This window comes from Podarcis pityusensis (genome assembly GCF_964106645.2).
Source record: "Podarcis pityusensis genome assembly, chromosome: 1".
Lineage (NCBI taxonomy): Eukaryota > Metazoa > Chordata > Lepidosauria > Squamata > Lacertidae > Podarcis > Podarcis pityusensis.
In genome coordinates, this window is record NC_138028.1 from 127750652 (window position 1) to 127774109 (window position 23458).

Here is a 23458-nt window from a genome sequence, read left to right on the forward strand (position 1 = left end):
TTTTCAGGATGAAAACATTACACTGCAGAAACAGCAATATTTAAATAAATTTAAATAAATTCATTAAATAAATGAATTGTTGCATAAGGACTGGGGGCTGAATGTGAGCAGGTTGTGTTAGGAAAAGCCAGCAAGGGAGTTCAAAGGCCAGACATGCCGGAGTTCGGAGTTGTGGGGGCCCCTAATTTTGGAGGGGCCTTGAAACATGCCTTTAAATATCACATGGATTTCAGTGTTGACTATGGAAAAGGGGCTGACTTGTCGAGAAGGGACAAAAATATTGTCAAGTTGGAGTCTCCCTGAGTGAAAGGAGCAGAAGACAAAGTAAAGTACAGGTATAAATAGGAAGATCTGCGGAAGGGACATGGAAAAGACTTAAGAGCCTCAGATACAAGGTCACCAGGTTGATGGACTAGATGGATGGGATAGAAAGGACTGACAAAACCCGAGACCAGGAAGAAGAGACGATGGATGAAGATTGGAAGAAAGTTTTAAAAATTTATTTAGAAAAGTATCGTAAAATTAATGAGTATTAGAAAAATGTTGGAATGAAATTATTTGGCTTTAGCAGAAATGTTAAAAAGAATTATGTAAGAATATGTTATGGTTAAAAGAATTTGGTATAAATAAGATTTAAGTTTTAAGTTTTTGGGTTTTTTATGGTAAGATAAGGTTAAAATAGATTAAGGTAATTTAATGACAGAATATTGTGAAAGATGGAAAGGATTTGCTGAGATAATTAACAACTAGAATACAAAAAAGGGAGGTGTGAGGAGGTTGATGAAATAAGTTAATGAAAGTTAAGGATTTGGGAATATTGGATTTGTTTTTAAATTTTTTGTTTATTTTTGCTTTTTGATTTTGATGTATTGTGTGTTTTGTTTTTTCTTTTTGACTTTGGTTTTTATTGATTTGTATTGTTTAATTGTTACTTTTATCTACCTTTTTCTTTCTTTCTCTCTTTCTCTTGTTTTTTCCTTCTTTTTTCTTTGTAACTTTAAAATTCTCAATAAATATCATTTTTTAAAAAACAAAAACAAAGGCCAGACATGCCTGGGATAGCTCAGCTGGTAGAGTGATGAGACTTTTAATGTCAGGGTCATGGGTTCGAGCCACATTTAAACAAAAAAATTCCTACATTGCAGGGGGTTGGACTAGATGACCCTCGGGGTCCCTTCAAACTCAACGATTCTATGATAAGTGAGATTTGAACCAGGATTTTTCCTGGGTGTTCATTCGTGCCACCACACAACAAGGCATGATAACATTTGAGCAGCCCAAATGTAGCCCATAACACATACACAGAAACTCACTTCTTCCTTTTTAATGAACGGCAGCCACTACCAGACACCACGACTGGAAACTGCACAATAACATTTGCGTGTCAATAGCTCATCCTTGAGCACGTGCACTATAAAACTTTCCTTGCTGAACAGTCCTCCCCTTAGCCGCTGGATGGCAAAACAAGAGGAAAGCGAAATAGCAAAAACTGTCATTTTAAAGGGAGGAATTGCAATTGCTGCCCTCTGGTGGAGATGATGCAAAACCGAAAGTGTGGAGAACAGGCAATTGCTTCCACATTTAGCCTTGTTATCCTCTCGGAATAGTCAAACGCCTCCGAGTCACCACCACATCTTGCAGTAATAGTCAACTTTGCACACATCAAATAGGTAATTTGTGGGATTTGCCGGTTCACATTACGGCCACTGCCTTAAATAGCTTTTGAATGCAAAGGCAAATCTTCTATTTTTGGATGATAGGTAGCTCTAAAAAAAAATGAAAAAAAACGAAAATCATGGCCACTGGTCCCATCACCTCCTGGCAAACAGAAGGGGAAGAAATGGAGGCAGTGAGAGATTTTACTTTCTTGGGCTCCATGATCACTGCAGATGGTGACAGTAGTCACGAAATTAAAAGACGCCTGCTTCTTGGGAGAAATGCTATGACAAACCTAGACTGCATCTTAAAAAGCAGAGGCAACACCTTGCCAACAAAGGTCCGTATAGTTAAAGCTATGGTTTTCCCAGTAGTGATGTATGGAAGTGAGAGCTGGACCATAAAGAAGGCTGATCGCCGAAGAATTGATGCTTTTGAATTATGGTGCTGGAGGAGACTCTTGAGAGTCCCATGGGACTGCAAGAAGATCAAACCTATCCATTCTGAAGGAAATCAGCCCTAAATCAGCTCACTGGAAGGGCAGATCGTGAAGCTGAGGCTCCAATACTTTGGCCACCTCATGAGAAGAGAAGACTCCCTGGAAAAGACCCTGATGTTGGGAAAGATGGAGGGCACAAGGAGAAGGGGACGACAGAGGACGAGATGGTTGGGCAGTGTTCTCGAAGCTACCAGCATGGGTTTGACCAAACTGCGGGAGGCAGTGGAAGACAGGAGTGCCTGGCATGCTCTGGTGCATGGGGGTCACAAAGAATCGGACATGACTAAACGACTAAACAACATTACTCTAAAGGGACACACCCTAGAGAGGCATCATGGAAGCGCAAGCCATTTCCCCCAATAATTATACCAGGGATTCTTGCTTGCTCTTGGGTTTTATCGCTGTCAGCGCAACAGCCTCCCAAGGGGGACGTGATAAACCAAGATTAACCGCCAGGGAGATACTTTGGTGCTCCAGTTGTCGTCGGGAGTCCAGATTGCATCAGCTCCAGCTCATGCGGTCAGGGATGATGGGAGCTGTGGTAAAATGAAATGTGGAGGGCATCAAGTTGGCTACCATATTTGCTGCTGCCATGCAGCCTCTTTGGAACGGATGAGGCACAAGAAGAAAGGGAGGAGCGAGGCTCTAGGACAGGGGTGAGGGAACTGCCGCCCTATGGCCAGTTCCAGTCTGTGAAGCCTCCCCATCTGGCCCACTGAGCTTCCAGCCAAGACTCTCTGGAGTCCATCCCTTTGCCACCCATTGCTCCTGGAGAATCAAGAACTTGTGATTGTGCTGGAACCACTAGCTAGGTTTTGGGGCAACTTTCCAAAGCACATACTTAATTGTTTTTCTGCTTCTCCTAGCGTCTCTGAAATATACTCGGAGTCGAGTGTTGATTTCATGCTCTTTATTTCGGCTCATGGCAAACAGTGAATGAGTGCTTTCCCCAAAAACCTCTGGCTATACATACATTATTTACACAATGGGTCCCATGTGATTGGCTGATTCAACTCCCCTCCTGAAGCCTGATTGGACTGTTCCTGCAGGCCAATCAGGTTGCTGATTCACTTCCTCCTGGAGCCTGATTGGGCTGCTCCTGCAGACCAATCAGGTTGTTGCCTTCTAGGATCCAACCTGCCTATTGTTCTAGGATCCAAGCTCAGTAGGTAACACTCTCAGAGGTCGTACGCCTTGGAACACAAGTCGCTGAAAATCACAAATGAGGACTGTTGCATTCAAGTCCTGCTTACAGACTTCCCATAGGCATCTGGTTGGCCACTGTGAAAAAAGGATGAAATTCTGGCCTAATCCAAGATGTCTGAGCAAAGTGTTAGTTGGATACACTCTACATAAATCCACATATAAAGTGTCCTTTCATACTGCATCACGGTGTGGTGCGCTGGTTAGACATCAACTGATAGGAAGTGCCTACAGAGGGTGGTGAATACAGCACAAGATATTATGGGCTGTCCCGTGAATCCGCTGGATGAAATAGCGGAAGAACATTGGCTCAGGAGAGTGAGGAAAATTCTCAGGGATGATTCACACCCTGGCCGGCACTTTCTTGATCTTCCACCTTCGGGCAGAAGATATAGAAGCATGATTAGTCACACCAACAGGGTAAAGAACAGCTTCTATCCATGGGCTGTTAGGCTGGTGAATGAAAAGATAACAACAGGGCAACTGACTTTTGGGTTTGGTGGGTGTGCATCAGTAAACGAGGGGAATTAAGACTAAGAGAGCTGAGTGGGGGGTGCTCATGTAAACTCACTGTATACAAGTTGTACAAGTGACAATCAAGTATTTCAATTTATTTCTACCTTGCCAGGATACGTTAGTCTCCTGGCCCCCAAAGGTTGCCTTGGAATTAGCAAGGAGTAGAATTTTAAACAGTGATCAGGAACGGTTTGTCATCCTGACAGCAGGTTTCTGGGAATTTCATACCAGTGGTGGCCAAAGGTAAAACTGGGCACAGCAATTAGTGTAATTTTTTACCTTTGTACAGTAGGCTAATTCACACACAATCTGACACAACCCATTCCTTCCTCCCTACAGGCGAGCCAGAGGCAGAGGCAGAGGTCAATGATGCGTTCCAGTCAGGCAAAAATATTTGAGGATCACGGAGTGGGACAAGAGTGTCTGGGGAGAGGGTGTGACACCAAGATCTGAGGTTCTTCCCGATTTAAAGCCAGCAAAGAGCAAGGCTATCACATGAAAACGCCACCCCGCGTCCTCCAGAATTCATGGACACCACTTGTCAATGCGTAGGCAGCGCATCGTGCGCATTCCTCTGGCGTGAACCCAACCAGCGCGGTCCCAACAGTTCTTACTCTGTGGTCTCTGGCTGACTTCTTAATGGAAGCTTCTATCAGCCAAGGCGACACATAATGATACATTCTCCCGAGAATGCTGTAGGAAACATATCCCGATTTGTCGCCCGCGGCCCACCTGGCGTCATGGTCGTCAAAGCTTTCCACGTTGCACGCTATTTCGATTTGCCCGTTGTGTGGGAAAGCCATCGACTGCACGCCCTTCAGGCCTCCGGCACTACTGCCCCGGACGGAGCCTGCGATCTCCTTGGCCGTAGCCAAGTCTTGCGTGTCGACAGTCACGTTGCAATTCATCACGTAAGGGCTGGCCCCGACCCCTGAAATGATTAAAAAATGAGCCACCGGTGTGAGTCGAAATTAATGGTTGTTAGGTTGGTTTGGCTTCTGCATCTACTCTTCAGATACGGTCGAGTAGTTTCTAAGCCTCGGAAAAGGACTTTGGCTAATCCTTCACTTAGGCAATATTCAGTATTCTTTATCAAGAGATTGAGTAGTACAGTTGTACCTTGGTTCTCGAACAGAATGCGTTCCGCAAGTCCATTCAACTCCCGGAACTGCTCAAAAACCAAGTCACGGCTTCTGATTAGCTGCAGGAGCATCCTGTAGCCAATTGGAAGCCGCAGAAGCCACGCCGGATGTCTGGCTTCTGAAAATCATTTGAAAACCGGAACAGTCCTTCTGGTTTCCGGGAGCCGAAACGTACAAGTTCCAAGGCGTTTGGCAACCAAGGTACGACTGTAGTTGGATCCAGCAAACCCAAGAAGAGTCCATAGCAGGCCTGGTGAGTTTTATGGCCTAGAGAAACTTCCCAGGACTGCAAATAAAGGTCTGGAGGAGTGAATATGCTGCCCCACACAGGCCCATAGTTCCCAAGCTTTTACATAAATGCTCTGGAAGGGCATTCCAGGAGAAGGGAAGTTGCAGAGCAAAGTCTGTTTCTCACACTGAGTACTGAGCTACCTCGGTGCAAACAGAAGTCAGCCAGTGGTGAATCTAGTAAATAAATCAAAGGTACTGCACTCAAGACCTATTCCCCAGTGAAAAGCAGTTTTATATCTGCCTCTTCGTAAGCAACGTGAAAGAAGGAAGGGGAGAAACTCCACCTGGGATAAATCATCATTGCAAATTGTTCATGATGAAAAAAAGAGTGTGAAAGTTTAATATTTCTCCGAGGTCTTTTCTTTTCCTTTCCTCCTTGGAGTTCTGACTCATTGTCTTTGTAGTTTATGAGCCAGAGCCTGGATAGAAACAAAGATCTTTACAGCAAACAAAAACAAAAAAAGAACACAAACCCTCAAGGCCAAATTGTTGAGGTAGAGGGAAAATAAAAACAAATGCACTAATTAACATCTGGTGTGTGTTCCTTTCTCACAAACGCAAAGGCAGTATGAGTGTGACAGCACTGGCAATAATAACTGGTTTAAGGATTCTTGCGGCAGAATGACGTCTGAAGAAACAGGATTTTTTTAAAAAAAAAAATTGGATTATTCAATCAAAGTACATAAGGAGCTTTGTTTTATGCAGAGCGTTTTTTAAGTAGGTTAATTCTAAGTGGGTCAATAGGAGAATAATTACTGTTATTCTCTTGATATCTACCTCCCCTCCCCATTCTATATTAAATATTTAACCAATTCTCTTCAATGGATTGTAGCAATGCCTCATCCATCCTCCTTTCAAAACATTTGAAATAGTTTACTGGGCACAATCCAGGGTAAGAAACAAGCCCCATTGATATTGTAGGGCTTGAAAAGAAAAGAAAAGAAAAGAAAAGAAAAGAAAAGAAAAGAAATCAATGGTACACAAATGCTTGATAGTACATGCTCAAGAATGGCTGCAACGGACTGCTGTTGACCATATGATGACCAATTGTAAACTCACATGGAAACTCAGAAGTCAGGTGATTTAACCCCCTATTATTGCTGACAATTAATGTTGTGCAAATTATTTAAATGGACAATTTGCCTACTGGCAACGCAGCGGAGCCCAAAAGTGAGTTCTTTAGCCACTCCAGGAATTCTGGGACTTTGTAGTTGTTGCTCTTCCAGGCCTCACATCTTTACACAGGGACTTAAGATACACAACACTCAAAACGCATCTTATAAGACAGGGATGGGGAAACCGTGCCCCTCCAAATGCTGTTGGATTCCAGTTCCCATCAGTTCCCAGTGAAGACAGCCCATGGTTATTGATGATGGGAGTTGGATTCCAACAACATCTCTAGGGGTCACAGTTCCTCCACCCCTGTTTTAAGAGACAATCATTTATTGGTTTATTTTTCAAAAAATAGCCTGTGTGGGAAAGTCAAAACCTTTGTAAACTTCAAGAAGGTTCTGGAGTTACCTGAAGGGATTCAACACAAAATATTGCTTACACTGGAATAGATTAATTGATTTGCGACCATTAATGGTTGCCATTAATTTGATCTAAACTGATTTTATAATGAATTGATTTTAGAATGCTGTATTATTTTACTGTTGTTAGCAGCTCTGAGCCCGGCTTCGGCTGGGGAGGGCGGGATATAAATTTTAAAAAATTAATTATTATTTATTATTACAGCCTACATCAAATTAAGAGCAAAAAGCTGCCAGGTGCCTCAAGGTCTTCTGCTCTTAAATACCTCTATGCATTTCCTGTTGCTTCTTGGTGCTCTCTCTTCCTCAATACCCCCACAAGTCGTCCTCTCCCCAGTCCTTTTGAATGGTACTTTATTCCCCATCCCCATCTCAAAAGCCTAAGCCTTCAGTCCTACAAGTGCAATTGGCTTGGGAATAAGTTCTAATGAACTCTGTGAAGCCCCAAGTAAGCAAAGACTGGGCAGCAAGTCTATGCAACTTTAATCCCTTATTAGTCTTCCTATCTTCCCTCTCTCAATTTTTGGTACACTCACCATAGCTGTCAACTTACAGATTTGAAAATAAGGGACCAGCAGCCTCGAAAATAAGGGATCAGCAGCCAAAATAAGGGATTTTCCTAGCACAGGTATGTTCAACTTCTGAGCCCCTCCGAGACAAAGGCAGAAAGCCCAGCCAGCAGCCAAACGAAGCCTCAAGCGGTGGTTCCCACAGCGCAGCAACCCAGCAAAGGGGATGCAGCAAGGAAAACCACTGTCACCTCTCCGCTGGGAAGCACTGAGCAAAGGCGAGTCCCCAGGCAACACAGCCGATTTGATCGGGAAAAGGCATGCAAGCTCCACCCCCCCACCCCCCAGTCTTAGACTTAGACTCCTTATTGGGTGAGCAATGCAGCCAAGCAACCCAGTTGGAGCCTCCCTCCTCCCCGGCCAGCAGGGAGGGAGGGAGGGAGAGGAGCTGCTTCCTTTGAAACCAGGGAAATTTAAGGGACAGCATCAATAAGGGACAGCAGCAGGACACGGCGCTGGGATAAGGGACTTTCCCGCCAAATAAGGGTCAGTTGACAGCTATGACACTCACCTGTCTCTTATCTGCATTCTCTCCCATTCTCAATATTTATATGTAAGCTCCTTGGGGCACAGACCACTGGGGAGTGGGCTATATTCCTCTGTGAAGTCCTAGAGACATTGATTGGCTTGTACACATGACAAAAACAGCAACACTGAACATTGCCATCATTTCATACCTGTTAAACCGTGACTTAAGGTAGGCGACAGCCCTACATCAGGAATAACAGTGGCTGCGTTGAAAGCTCTACTGTTAAACCATCCCAGCTGTTTTCTTCTTTGAACCAGACTTTGCTTCTCTGGGAGATGAGCTTGGCCAAAAAGAAATATGCTGCATCCAGGAACACGGCAGACTAAGGTCTCTGCTATATCTGAGGGAAGAGAGGAACAGAAGGGAAGTACAACAGCTAGAATAGGGGTGGCAGCCTTTGGGGGCCAGTGAGTACTCTGGAATTTTGAAGGAGTGATGTGGGTGCAATCACAAAATGGCCGTCATGGGAACATGACGGAACACAAAATGGCGGTCAAGGGGATGTGGTGTAGCACAAAATGGAAGCTACATCTAAAAAAACCAGAAAAAAGAGACAGGACAAACAGGTCTGGGCATGCCCCACACTAGCGGACAGGGGCAGGGAAGCACCTCTCCTCTGTTCAGAATGGAAGAGGCAGTGATGATTGTCCAATCCTGGCCTCCAACGAAACGTGGGCAGGTTTGAGGAGGCGTGTTCAATGTAGTAGAAGCCCTTGCCAGTGCCAACAAAAACTGAGCAGGAAAAGCAAAGGGTCTATTGCGCATTGTGGGTTTTGGAGGGAATCATTACTGGCATTTTTCTCAGGCACCAGGGGAGGCAGTGTCAGGCATATGGGCACCATCCTGGTGACCCTGAGCCAGAAGAAACACAACAAGAAAGACTAAGAGAGCAGCTAGGCTGTAGACTGGGGCTGCCTACTCTATACATATAATGCCACTTTTGAAAGAACTGCAGGGGCAACAAATTTGCCACCAAGCCAAGTTCAAGGTTCTCGTGTCAACCTAAGAAACCCTAAACAACCTGAGACCTGGGTACCTGAAAGAAGATGGTGGCCTGCTGAGATCTATCTTGCAAAAGAAGAGGCTCGCCGGGTGCCTTTGTTATGTATCCTTAGACGCCAGGCAAAAACATTCCTCTTCTTCCAGGACTTTAGCTAATGAAACGATCAATGGCCTTTTAAACTGTGTGTATGGGGTTACTGTTTTTGTTTGTTCTCATGGTATGCAATTTTGTGTTGCTCTTTTGTAAACCTGTGATCCTTAGATGAAGGGCGGTATAGAAAACAAACAAACACCCAGAGGAAAAGCCTTTTCCATTATGGCACCCAGTATGTGAGGGACGCGGGTGGCGCTGTGGGTTAAACCACAGAGCCTAGGACTTGCCGATCAGAAGGTCCCGCGACGGGGTGAGCTCTCGTTGCTCTGTCCCTGCTCCTGCCAACCTAGCAGTTCGAAAGCACGTCAAAGTGCAAGTAGATAAATAGGTACCGCTCTGGCGGGAAGGTAAACAGTGTTTCCATGCTCTGCTCTGGTTCGCCAGAAGTGGCTTAGTCATGCTCGCCACATGACCCGGAAGCTGTATGCCGGCTCCCTCGGACAGTAAAGCGAGATGAGCGCCGCAACCCCAGAGTCGGTCACGACAGGACCTTATGGTCAGGGGTCCCTTTACCTTTTTACCCAGTATGTGGGCACCCTCACCTCCCTTCAAAAATAAGGCAAGTGCTGCCTTTGTTACATGATTTGATGCACGCTAAGAACATTTCTAATGTACCCAGGCATATGTTAGTTATTAATGCAGAGCTTTTAGTAGAATTGGCTGCTTTTACTGTGATGGCTGTATTTTAGCACATTGTTTTTAACACATATATATACATATATTTGTACTGCTGTGAACCTCCCTGGTGTTTCTTGTGAAGGGTGGGATTTTAATGTGTTAAACAAACACACAAGCAGGCAACAGATCTGAGAAAGTGTGAATATGTGAGCAAGGTGGCAATTGGTTATCTAAAATGCTGTGCTGTCATTCCAGTTGTAAATTGTACAACCAGGCTTTGGAGTATACATTAAACAGCTGCACTAAATGGTTTAGAATGGGGTTAGCCAACGCCGTCCCCTCCACTTGTTATTAGACTTCAATTCCCATCACCACTGACGAAGGGTCATGCTGGCTGGAGTTGGCGGGAGTTTGAATCCCAAGAACATTTGCAGAGTGCCACCTCGCCCTACCCCTAATAATAATAATAATAATAATAATAATAATTTATACCCCGCCCATCTGGCTGAGTTTCCCCAGCCACTCTGGGCAGCTTCCAATCAAGTGTTAAAAACAATACAGCACTAAATATTAAAAACTTCCCTAAACAGAGCTGCCTTCAGATGTCTTTTAAAGAGAAGACAGTAGCTTATTATCTTGACATCTGAAGTGGCGGGCGCCACTACCAAGAAGGCCCTCTGTCTGGTTCCCTGTAACCTCACTTCTCGCAATGAGGGAACCGCCAGAAGGCCCTCAGAGCTGGACCTCAGTGGGGGCTGAACGATGGGGGTGGAGACGCTCCTTCAGGTATACTGGACCGAGGCCGTTTAGGGCTTTAAAGGTCAGCACCAACACTTTGACTTGTGCTCGGAAACGTACTGGGAGCCAATGCAGATCTCTCAGGACTGGTGTTATGTGGTCTTGGCGGCCACTCCCAGTCACCAGTGTAGCTGCCGCATTCTGGATTAATTGCAGTTTCTGGGTCACCTTCAAAGGTAGCCCCACATAGAGCGCATTGCAGTAGTCTAAGCGGGAGATATAGCATGCACCACTCTGGTGAGGCAGTCTGCAGGCAGGTAGGTCTCAGCCTGCGTACCAGATGGAGCTGGTAGACAGCTGCCCTGGACACAGAATTAACCTGCGCCTCCATGGATAGCTGTGAATCCAAAATGACTCCCAGGCTGTGCACCTGGTCCTTCAGGGGCACAGTTACCCCAGGTAATTTAGAGAGATGCCTCTGCTTTGACAGAGGAAAAATCCAACATCCCAGTGACTACATTAAGGATCCTTGGGTCAGATCTTGTACGGCCAAGATGGGGCCCTCCAGTTGTTGCTAGACTACAACTCTCATCATCCCTGACCAAAGGCCATGCTGGCTGGGGATGATGGGAATTGGAGTCCAACCAACCATATACTGAGGTCGCGACATTGACTACCCCCGCCTGTGCAGGATGTTCAGGTTCTGCTTACTTCGAGCCACTGTTCCGCACTCTTCCACATCGACACCCGACAAAGGGTAAATGGGCACCAGGTCTACTGCGCCAAGGCAAGGGTGGATTCCAGAATGTTCCGCCATATCTATTGAAGCAAAAGCCTCCACACAGGCAGCAACGACAGACCTGCCTAACAAAACACAAATAGGGCGAAAGAAACATTATCAAACCCATTTTTAACTAAATCTGAAAAGGAAAACTAAATCTTAGCCACTCTTGCCCCAAATGTGTTTTAATTAAAAACATTCACACACAAAGAAAGAGCATAGACAAACTCCCCGCAGCCCCTTGCGACTGTTTCTAGTGACAGTGATAAGGTAACCCCTCTTTCTCATTTACACAAAGCACTCTTTTGGGAGAAATGTGAAGCTCTTATGACTATTACAAATCTACCCACCTTGAAGAAGGGTTCTTATTATATGCAACAAACACACTTTAAAAATATACTAACAAAATAGCCCACTTGGTATCTTGGAGGGTTTGCTATTGAATCACAATCTACAAGGGTGTATTTTTTTAGTGAAGTGCTGAACACAACCATGTTAATTATGGCCACCTGACATCCTCCTGCTAACTTTGTCTGACAAGACTGCTTTTGATTCACTTTGTAAACATCCCTACAGAACATCCTTAGCAGAAAAGATAAGAAAGAATATTTTATTCTGCTCCGCCTCCATCACAGAAGCCTGAATTCAAAAGTAAGCTTTGCTGCAGTCCAAACACAAATTACCTGGGAATAAGTTCCCATTGAATTCAATAGAATTTAATTCTGAGTAGACATGGTTAGGAATGTGATGTTAATTGGGGAACTGGCTCTTGTAAACCAGTGTTGAAGGAAAAAGCTACACAACACATCCCTCTCAAATCTAGCTGAATGTTATTTATTTTCAAAAACTGTTAAGAGGGCTTCCAGACAAGAGCTTCTTGTCACAAACGATCAGTCACAGCATAATTTTCTGTGTATGTGATTTTCGTGCAACCATCCACCAAGGGGATTAAAATGTCACCCTTTTTTGGAAATATGTGCCTTTGTGTTGGTACTTCTTGTTTATATAATTTTTCAGCCGAGGATTTTTTTAAAGTCCTCATTTATCAAGGAAGCTAAACACCAGAGCATGTTTTTTGAGAGAAGCAATGCGTTTTAAAATGTACTGTTTTACTCTCAGGTAAACATGTATACAACTGCAAACTTTGCATTCAAAAACACAACATTCAAAAGCCAATAATAATAATAATAATAATAATGTGAGCTGGGATATTTTAATACATATTTTTAAAACTTACCCAGTCTGTCAACTGGAGCTGCAATAGTTATGACGGACCTGTTATAGTCATAGTCAGAAAATATATTAAGCACAGTTGCTGGGAGATGCTCCTGGCCTATGGGGAGGAAAAAAATGGAACATTTCTTGTGGTTCAGTCAACAAATAAAGGCTTCCAATTTAGCTTAAGCACATGCTATGTTTTGAAGAGGTACATTCTGATCCTAAATCCACTGATTGCAAAATAAGTTCTATCAAGCTAAATGGAGCATATATCGGTGCAAGCATGATAGATTAGAAAAATATTGAACAGTTTTGCTCAACGCAATCTGTGGCCTTAAAGATATTGCTCCCATCAGCTACAGTCAGTATGGCCAGTGGCCAGAGATGATGGGAATTGTAGTCTAGTGTTATGTACGGAGTTGAACAGGATCCAAAATGCAGCAGTCTGATTGGTCCTAGAACAATAGGCTCCAAAATGCAGCAGTCTGATTGGTCCTAGAACAATAGGATCCAAAATGCAGCAGTCTGATTGGTCCTAGAACAATAGGATTCAGAATGCAGCAGTCTGATTGGTCCTAGAACAATGCAGCAGTATGATTGGTCTGCAGGAGCCACCCAATCCAGCTCCAAATGGAAATGAATCCACAACCTGATTGGCCTACAGGAGAATTCTGGAATTAGCCAATCACGTGCAGCCCATTGTGTAAATAATGTATATAAAGCGGATACTTTGGGGAAACATTCATTCCTCCTCACCACTATGAGCTGAATAATGAGCATGAAATCCACTCTTGAGTATATTTCATCTAGCAACATGGGGGGGGGGGGGCAACAGGTTCCCCACCCCTGTCTGAGAGAGTACAGATAGACAACACAATCCAGGGCTTGTCATTATGAAAACCATACTGGCTGAAATTCCCAATTCTTGGCAACTTCATTAACGGGTGAGGGTTGGTCCTCCTCTGCATCTGTTTGCCCTAAGTTTGTTCACACAATGAACTTCAGACTTAGCCTGAAAGAGATGCCAGGAGAAAAAACTCTTACAAGTACACAAACAAAAACGCCACCCCGAAGTTTTAGAATGTGTTAGTCAGTGATTAACAGATCAATGGGTTTCTTTTGCGCAACCACAGCTCATGCAAACTATATCCAAAAACTTCACAAAGGCTGCCATTTGGTAGGACTTCAGAAATGATTGGCTGACCAAAGCATAGCTATCATAAAAACCAGAGGGCTGGAAGGGACTCAAGAGTGTCGTTTAGTCTCAGCTCCTGCCCCGAGGCAGGACTTTCTATACATACTTCACACACACACACACACACACCCCCAACATGCGGCTTCAGAACTTCACGAACATCAACGTCAATGTTTGGTTGGGTGGGTGAGAACGGAAAGCTCAAGCTTGAAAGCTCAACTAATCTTTTCTCATCAAAGCTTCATTTGTGCCAGGGGACTTAGATACACCATCCGTTTCCAGGACCACGGCTAACATCGGAATACGTACAGTCAAGTGCCTCTGAGAATGTGCAGAGTGCCATTTTCTTACCGAATCAACAACCCTGAAGTAGCAGGTAATGGGAAAGACTGAGACCCTAGGGAGCCACTGATAGCCAAAACAGATAATGCTGGACGAAATGGGCAGATAAGTCGGACATGGTATAAGGAAGGTTTTAAAAATTATTTTGATTGATCTCCCCCAGTTAAACAACCCTTCAGTGGAAAATAATAAATAAATAAATAAACAATAAACACACTTGCATTGATCATAATCATAGAATTGTAGAGTTGAAAGGGACCCTGAGGCTCATCTAGCCCACCCCCCTGCAATGCAGAAATGTGTAGTTGTCCCATACAGGGATCGAACCTGCAACCTTGGCATTATCAGTACCATGCTCCAAGCAGCTAAGCTGTGCTTCTGGTACAATGGAGAAAGAGGCTTTGACATGACCAACTTATTGGGGGGGGCAACTCCCCCCCCCAATTAGTGGCGCAATTAGTGCCAGCACCGTCTGTTAAGAGTTTGGGTGTAATCTTCGACACCTCCCTTTCCATGGAGGCGCAGATTGCAGCTATAACAAAGGCAGCATTTTTTCATCTCCGCCAAGCTAAGCAGTTGGCTCCTTACCTCTCTCGCCCTGACCTAGCCACTGTGATCCACGTGACGGTCACCCAGAAACTCCAACGGGTGCAGAATGCCGCAGCGAGACTCCTTACGGGGTCTTTGCTGCGAGATCACATTCACCCAGTGCTATACCAGCTGCACTGGCTCCCGGTGGAGTACAGGATCAGGTTTAAGATGCTGGTTTTAACCTTTAAAGCCCTATACAGCCTAGGACCCTTGTACCTACGGGACCGCCTCTCCTGGTATGTCCCATGGAGGACCTTATGGTCTTCAAACAAAAACATCTTGGAGGTCCCGGGCCACAGGGAGGTTAGGCTGCCCTCAACCAGAGCCAGGGCTTTTTCGGCTGTGGCCCCGATCTGGTGCAACGCTCTGTCACAAGAGACTAGGGCCCTGTGGGACTTGACATCTTTCCGCAGGGCCTGCAAGACCAGGCCTTTGGCCAAGGCACAGCCTGACCCCCTCCTTTAGTAATCCTCACAGAACTCTAACCCAATGGTTGCCATTAATTTGATTTGAACTGATTTTAGAATGCTGTATTATTTTACTGTTGTTAACTGCTCTGAGCCCGGCTTCGGCTGGGGAGGGCAGGATATAAATTATTATTATTATTATTATTATTATTATTATTATTATTATTCACTCCAGCTAACTGACGTCTGCCCTTTTCTGTCAATACACAGTTTTGGATCTATCCTAAGTACTTTTGGCATTCAGGTATGACTACATGGAGGGGCTCCCATGAAAGAACAGGTCACATCCAGTCAGCATCAGACTAAAGGGGATCCTGCTCACATAAGGCTCCCTCCACCATCAGGGTTTGCATCCCTGGGCAGGCTGTCCTATTGTCAGGGACTGGGCAGAGGAGGAATGGTGGAGACTGCCTCCCCAGCCTGACCCTTCCAGAGAAGAAGGAGACAGTTCAGAATTATAACAGGGGTTTGAGGGAGGTCACAGCTCAGAAGCAGGTGAGGGGAAAAGCTGGGAAATAATGGGAGAGGAAGGGTGAAGAGTTGGTGGAAGAAGATTGGAAGAAATTTAAAGATTACCTACAGAAATATTGCAAAATTAAAGAATGTTAGAGTGATGATGGATTGAAATTAAGTGGTTTCTAGCTGTACAGGCTTTAAAGTTATATATAGATCAAGATTAAGGATTAGGATTAAAAAGGTTAAAAGAATGGAAAATTGGCTATTAATAGGTAAAAATTTAATGTTATATTATATTAAGATCAAGGATTGGGATTAAAAAGGAGGGAAAGAAATTGCTGGACAAACAAACTGAATTGGAATACAAAAGAGGGAGGTATGAGGAGGTCCAGAAAATAAGTTAATCCAAAAGTAGTGATGAAAAGATGGAATTGTTTTTAACTGTTTTTTCTGTTTTTTTTCTGTATTTTGTATACTGTATTTTTCTTCTTAATTTTAAATTTTTTTTCTTATTGATGTGTCTTTTTCTATGTGAAACTTTAATAAATATCATTTAAAAAAAATTAAAAAAACAATAATAATGGGAGAGGAAGAGGAGGAAGAAGAAGAGAAAGCATCAGAGGGGCAACAACTGACGGACACAGTGTCTTTAGAAAGCATTCCAGACACCACCCCTATCCCAGAATCCGGCAAGCCTTGAAAGTAGGAGAGCAAAGCGCTCAGAGGGCCCTCAGCACCACCTGTAGAGGAGGTGACAATGACGAATGAGGAAGTGGGAGAAAAGAAGTGTGGAGAGTCACTCGGGACAATGCCATTATCCCAAGAGGCTGTGTTCCAAGCCTCTCTCTGTAAATAAAGCCAGTGTGGTGTAGTGGTTAAGAGCGGTAGACTCGTAATCTGGTGAACCGGGTTCGCTTCCCCGCTCCTCCACATGCAGCTGCTGGGTGACCTTGGGCTAGTCACACTTCTCTGAAGTCTCTCAGCCTCACTCACCTCACAGAGTGTTTGTTGTGGGGGAGGAAGGGAATGGAGATTGTTAGCCGCTTTGAGACTCCTTCGGGTAGCGATAAAGCGGGCTATCAAATCCAAATCCAAACTCTAAATACTGAATAAAAAGCAGATGGTAAGAACTTTTCCTTGTCTTGTACGTTCCTGGCAACCAGCCATGGGAGCTGCCTACTGCCGCCTGACATCTATGTGCACTCTTTGCACTGGCATTGGTCCCCTTCAAACAAACACTGGTTGCGCATCAGACGGAGGCCTCTGTGCATGAAGATGGATAGGGCTCCTTCCACAGGCAATACCGAGGGTGGGCTAGCCAAGTGCATTCCACAGGGCTCCTCCACACCACTATAGGAAAGGCCTTATCCCTTGTCTCAACCAACTGGACAAACTTATTCCACACATGCTTAAGTTCCAAAGAGGAGTTCAGTGGAATTCTAAGCAAACGTGCCTAGAACTGGGTTGCAGATGTTTTAATTTTGGCTAGACCAGGTATATTTGGAGTAAGGTAAAGATAAAGGGAAGGGACGCGGGTGGCGCTGTGGGTTAAACCACAGAGCCTAGGACTTGCCAATCAGAAGGTCAGCAGTTCAAATCCCCACGACGGGGTGAGCTCCCATTGCTCAGTCCCTGCTCCTGCCCACCTAGCAGTTCGAAAGCACGTCAGAGTGCAAGTAGATAAATAGGTACCATTCCGGCGGCAAGGTAAACGGTGTTTCCGTGCTGTTATGTACTGAGTTGAATAGGATCCAAACTGCAGCAGTCTGATTGGTCCTAGAACAATAGGATTCAGAATGCAGCAGTCTGATTGGTCCTAGAACAATGCAGCAGTATGATTGGTTGGCAGGAACCACCCAATCCTGCTCCAGATAGAAGTGAATCCACAACCTGATTGGCTTACAGTAGAATTCCAGAATTAGCCAATCATGTGCAGCCCATTGTGTAAATAATGTAAATAAAGCAGATACTGTGAGGGGACATTCATTCATTCCTCCTCACCACTATGAGCTGAATAAAGAGCATGAAATCACTTTGCGACTCTGAGTATATTTCACGTGCGGTGCTCTGGTTCGCCAGAAGTGGCTTAGTCATGCTGGCCACATGACCCAGAAGCTGTACGTCGGCTCCCTTGGCCAGTAAAGTGAGATGAGCGCCGCAACCCCAGAGTCGGCCACGACTGGACCTAATGGTCAGGGGTCCCTTTACCTTTACCCTTTAAGTGCAGGATGATGACATTAATATGCAACCTGAGGGTTTAAAAGCATTTTCATGTTTGAGATATCCTAAAGAGAAAAAATAAAAAATATGCTTGAGATATTCTAAAACGAGAAATTATAAAGAAAGTGCATATTAGATCCTCGCTTTATTGGCCAAGGGAGCCGGCGTTTGTCCGCAGACAGCTTCCAGATCATGCGGCCAGCATGACTAAGCCGCTTCTGCCAACCAGAGCTGCGCACATAAACACCGTTTACCTTCCCGCTGGAGCGGTACCTATTTATCTACTTGCACTTTGACGTGCTTTTGAACTGCTAGGTTGGCAGGAGCAGGGACCGAGCAACGGGAGCTCACCCCGTTGCGGGGATTCGAACCGCCGACCTTCTGATCGGCAAGTCCTAGGCTCTGTGGTTTAACCCACAGCGCCACCCGTGTCCCATATTTGGAGTAGATCCACATTATTCTTACCATTATCCTCACAAACCGCAGCTTTTGCTACTTTCTCAACAATGTCCTTTCTTCTTCCTTCTGAAATGTTTAGCAAACAAGCAGCCAGACGCAAGCCAGTTCTGCCAGAAGTCATTTTCGCCCCTGTAATAAAAAGATACTCCTTAATTCCAACAGAACAGGCAAGGTACCAGTAGCATTCTCCAATGGTGATGTCAAAGTGTTCCTTCTCTCTCAACAGGAGGAAACCGCTTCCAGTCACTTCACGATATCCCTTAGCCCAGGACAAAATCCCTACATGAAAGCATTTGTTTCCATGCTGACATTCACACAAATCTTGTTGATGCAAATCATAGCATATGACACCGCCACATAGGTCTCTGGCTGTTTTGGGACTATAACACCCATCATCCCTACCTAGCAATCCCAGTGGTCAGGGATGATGGGAAATGTAGCCCAGGAACAGCCAAGAGACCAAAGGTTGGGAAAACACTGCTATGTGGCTTTAAATCCCTGTCTCTCTGTGCACTGGGAAGCTAAAATTGGATGCCCCTTCTGGAGAGTACATATACAGACATGCACATGTGTAAGTAACACTGTCATAAATTACGATCTGCACCATGCAATTCTGCCTAGCAAGCCCATATTGACCAAGTGCAGTTGTGTTGTGAAATTCTCCACATTGTTATAGATTAAATGCCAAATTTAGGTTGCAATCTAGATGCTTCCAGACGATTGTTTAAAAATGGAGTCGGTGCTCCTTGTGGATGCTTTTTGCAGCACCCACAACACCACTGACATCAAAATGACAGCCTGTATCCCCCCCCCCCACACACACACACACATTTAACACAGATTCGCTCTTTCTCCTGGAAATCAAATGATTGTTTTCTCTTTTTTGATACCAATTACCCTTATCTCAGTGCCCTGTACTAAATCCCTATATAAGGGAATAGGCTTCACTGAACAATGTGTGCCTTGCTTTTTGAGTAGACTCGTACAGGATTGCACTGACTGCGTTGTTTTCACTTTTAAAACATATTTTGCTAGAAATGATTTCAGTATAAGGAAGAAAACAATGAGACTTTTGTTTCACTACTTCTATCTTATTTGATCGCGGCATGTATGATTGGGTAAAATTATACAGCAAACCCAAGCTGGGGGGGAAAGGGCTGCCGCACGAATCGCCAAAATTAAGACAGAGCCGTATCTAGACTAACTGGTGGTCTACTTACAATATTGGAAACAAGTCTGGTCGGCTAGCAGAGCAGGTTCAGGGTATTTTGCTATTAACCAATACTAGTATTGCAGCATCCGACCAGACAGCAACTGCGCCAAAATCTGTAAAGCAAACCTAAGAGACAAAACAAACCTAAGACTTCCAACAACAGGAACTTTTTCTTTCTTTCTGTGACTGTCCCTCGCAGACTGCAAACGCCACGTGAGTTTTGGAAGGTTAGTGCTTTGCTGGGAGCCTCTTCCGGGAAACTGGTGTGTGACTATTTTCACACTGCTGTTGGTGCGGGATTTGTTGCGTGCGCTCCACCTCCCGTCGCTCCTCCCGGGAAATGCATCGCTCCGTGGATTCATTTCGCGCGGAGATTTGAATCGCTCTGCAGATTCCTCTGCAAGAAAAGGCTGGTTACCGGAAAGAGCTCGGAGATGCCAGCTTTGTTCCTCTTCCTTTGCAAAGTCTGCTTTCGCGCAATCTTGTGTTCGTTTCTTTTTATATTGGATGGGCACTGACCAGGTAACATCGCCTACCTTACCGAGGGTGTAGCGGCGGCGGGAGGGGGGGGGAGCAGCTGCCGCCCCCCAAAATAAAGTAAACAAATAAAAAATAAAAGTAGAAAGTTTTGACAGATTGTTCCGAGCCCTTGGGGTCAAAAGGAAATAATTTAAAACATTTCATCCCGAATCTGCTAGACAGAGCCAGACAGAGGATGGTGGGTGTCTTGCACACACGCACCCAACATAAATCCTGGCTATGCCCATGCATAAAAAGCAGAGACATCACCTTGCCAACAAAGGCCCGTATAGTTAAAGCTATGGTTTTCCCAGTAGTGATGTATGGAAGTTAGAGCTGGACCATCAAGAAGGATGATGGCTGAAGAATTGATGCTTTTGAATTATGGTGCTGGAGGAGACTCTTGAGAGTCCCATGGACTGCAAGAAGATCAAACCTATCCATTCTTAAGAAAATCAGCCCTGAGTGCTCACTGGAAGGACAGATCTTGAAGCTGAGGCTCCAATACTTTGGCCACCTCATGAGAAGAGAAGACTCCCTGGAAAAAAAAACCCTGATGTTGGGAAAGATGGAGGGCACAAGGAGAAGGGGACGACAGAGGATGAGATGGTTGGACAGTGTTCTCGAAGCTACCAGCATGAGTTTGACCAAATTGCGGGAGGCAGTGGAAGACAGGAGTGCCTGGCGTGCTCTGGTCCATGGGGTCACGAAGAGTCGGACACAACTAAACAACAACAAGAATGCCCATTCAAGGGAACGTCATCAATCGCAAAGCAATGGCAACATTTGCTTGCTAAGGTGAGGTCCAGATTACTTCACTTTCGAGCAAGCAACAGCAGCAGCAAGTTCTCTCTTACAACACTCCATATTTTATGACATTTACATCTTGACTTTGCTACAAGGAGCTCACCGTGGCATAAATGCAGTGCCGGATTTACATATAAGCTAAACAAGCTATAGCTTAGGGCCCCACTCTCTTGGGGCCTCCAAAAAATTTAAAGGAAAAAAAAACCTGGATGTACGTTTCCAAAACACATGATAAAAAACAAAATAAAATCTACATACAGTTAGAGCTTAATAATTATTTCACTATTAATATACTTCTTAATTGTATTTCACTGTTAATATACGTCTTCTTAACTGTATTTCAATTCAACAATTACTTTGATAAAATGCATATTTTGTTACGTGCAAATGGCTTTAGATACCTACTGTATTAGGTCCATGAATTACCATATAGCATATATTCAACACAAAAAACAGCGACAATTTGTTGTTGACAAAGGACGGCTGGACATATAAAGGGCTCCATTGCGTTCAGTAGCTGTAGCTGTCAAGCGTCCCTTATTTGGAGGGACAGTCCCTTATCCCAGCGCCGTGTCCCGCTGCTGTCCCTTATTGATGATGTCCCTTAAATTTTCCGGGTTTCAAAGGAAGCAGCTCCTCTCCCTCCCTCCAGGGAGGAGGGAGGCTCCAACTGTGTTGCTTGGCTGCCCAGCCCGCCCCCCTCCGGCCTCCTCTCACCAGCCTCAGCCCCCGGGAACCCCTTCCCACCGGGACTGGTGGGAGCCTCGGGCCTTCCGCCACCATCTTCCTCGCGGCCACCGAACTGAGCGTCTCTGCCTGGGGCCTCCCCTCTGCCCGTCACTGCCGCTCCCGCTCCTGCTAGGCCGTACTGCGGCTGTGCCGCCGAAGGACCCAAATGAGATGGGCAGCCTGGCGTGGTCTATGAATTGATGAGGAGCCTTGAGAGGAGAGCGAGGGCAACCATAGAGAAAGCAGTTCAGAGAGAGAAGGGAGAGGAGGAGGAGGAGGCGTGGGCAGGTGTTCCAAGGGCTACAAGGGAAGGACCGCAAGCGCTTCTCCCATAGATTTGTAGTGGTAGACTAGCATAGATGGTCTGATCTGCGGGTTTACTTCGGGAGCTATTTCCCCCCCCCCTCTTCCTCCTGCCCCACCTTGATGGAATTGAGAGCTGCAGACGGAGCACAAGAGAAAAGATACAGAACTGCAGCAGCATCTTCGTAGCTTGGACTTCGTTTTGCACAAAAAGTGGTTGCTGCTTGTAGTTATTTAATTGCTGTGTTTCATCGGCTGGTGTCTTGAGCAGCAACCTCTGGAAATGAAAACCAGCTAAAAACCAGCACTGCTCTCCAAAATTATCTGGTCCCTTTTAACTGGTTGACTAAAATCCCTTATTTTGGCTGCTGGTCCCTTATTTTCAAATCTGTAAGTTGACAGCTAGGAGTAGCTTAGGGCCTCATCAAACCTAAATCCGGCCCTGCATAAATGACATGGTTCTGCTCCCCCTTTTGCTCTCACAACAACCCTGTGAGTGCTTAACCCAAGGTCACCCAGTAGATGCTTTGATCTCAGCTCCATCTACATCTCTTGCAGCAAATTCTTCCTATATTTTTAGATTGTTAGCCTGTGGGCAAGGAATTTATTGTTTGTACCGATCTATAAGGTGGTCTGGGGGCCTCTCAGGGCTGAAAAGTAGAGCGACAATAACAATAATTAATTGAAACAAAATTTTGTGAGATAATTTAAGGACAACTAGAAAATGTGAGAGTCACACAGAGGCAGCTGTTGGGGAGGACCCTCCAAGTAAAAAACTCAAATGTTAAAACTTTACAGAGAGTGAAAAAATCAAATTACCACTGCTCTGAACCTGGGAACGGGCTGCCAGATGACGTTTGGAGAGAGTGCTTTTGACAGAACGGATTTGACAGCTAGCTAAATAAGAGTAAGATACTGTTTCCATTGTCCTTTTCTGCGTTTAAAAAAGAGGAAAAGTAACTGAAAATTTATCTTTAATGCTTGAATTGCGCTTGAAAGAACTGATACAAGTGGAGACTGTTTCCCTCTAGAGGGAGCTTTTGAAACTGTTACAGGAGTATAACTGGGGGATTTCCAGTTGCTGATAAGGATTCTGAGAACCAGAGAGCGACCTTGGACTATTTAAAAATGTTGACAGGAGAGGCCATTGTGACTGTTTTATGCAAGATAAGCTGTTTGCTGGGACAGCTTCACAAGAAGATGGATGACATGACTTTCAAAGTTGATAATTTGGAACAGAAAGTGACCAACTTGAGTCAAAAAGCGAACACCAACACAGAAATAATTCAGGACTTGGTACAGGAACCCATTTTGGCAGGACAAATGGTGGAGGGGAAGGAGGAGAAGGAGAATGCTGCTGTTGTTGAACATAAAATAACACAAGTGAGATCTGTGGTTTTACAGAAGCAAATTGAGGACTATAAGTTGAGGCCTTCTATGATTGAATCTAGGAAAAGTCAGACTCCGAGGAATGGATCCCGGCTTGGATTAAAGAAGGAAAGTTGGAAAGAGCCCTCTATGCTGGGATTAACTGACTTTTGGGACATGGACTCGGGCCTGGAGGAGATTGAAGTTTTGGGGGCCTTTGGAATTGGAGGAATTTTGAAATATACTCGGAAATACTTTATGGACTGTAGCTTTAACTATGGAAATTTAGCTGATCTGTTCAGAAGGAAGAAAAGGATTGACAGGCTGGAGTTTCCCCGAGA

At 44.9% G+C, this 23458-nt stretch overlaps 1 protein-coding gene across 3 annotated transcripts in view; it reads right to left on the bottom strand.

Moving 5' to 3' along the window:
• Window positions 1-19885, bottom strand: part of FTCDNL1 (formiminotransferase cyclodeaminase N-terminal like) — a 454166-nt gene extending 434281 nt beyond the window's left edge. Inside the window, exons 1-6 of one of the 3 annotated variants that reach the window (XM_081019038.1) lie at window positions 19536-19885; window positions 18185-18307; window positions 12468-12563; window positions 11161-11313; window positions 8086-8277; window positions 3051-4805 (exon numbers count right to left, since the gene is read on the bottom strand). In XM_081019038.1, the coding sequence (XP_080875164.1) occupies window positions 4366-4805; window positions 8086-8277; window positions 11161-11313; window positions 12468-12563; window positions 18185-18299 (996 nt within the window). In that variant the 5' untranslated portion in view covers window positions 18300-18307; window positions 19536-19885 and the 3' untranslated portion in view covers window positions 3051-4365. Of the gene's footprint in view, window positions 1-3050; window positions 4806-7830; window positions 8278-11160; window positions 11314-12467; window positions 12564-18184; window positions 18308-19398 lie in introns of those variants that run through there. The other 2 variants (XM_081019037.1, XR_013989900.1) reach the window with 2 other exon arrangements.
• Between the last annotated feature and the right edge of the window lie 3573 nt (window positions 19886-23458).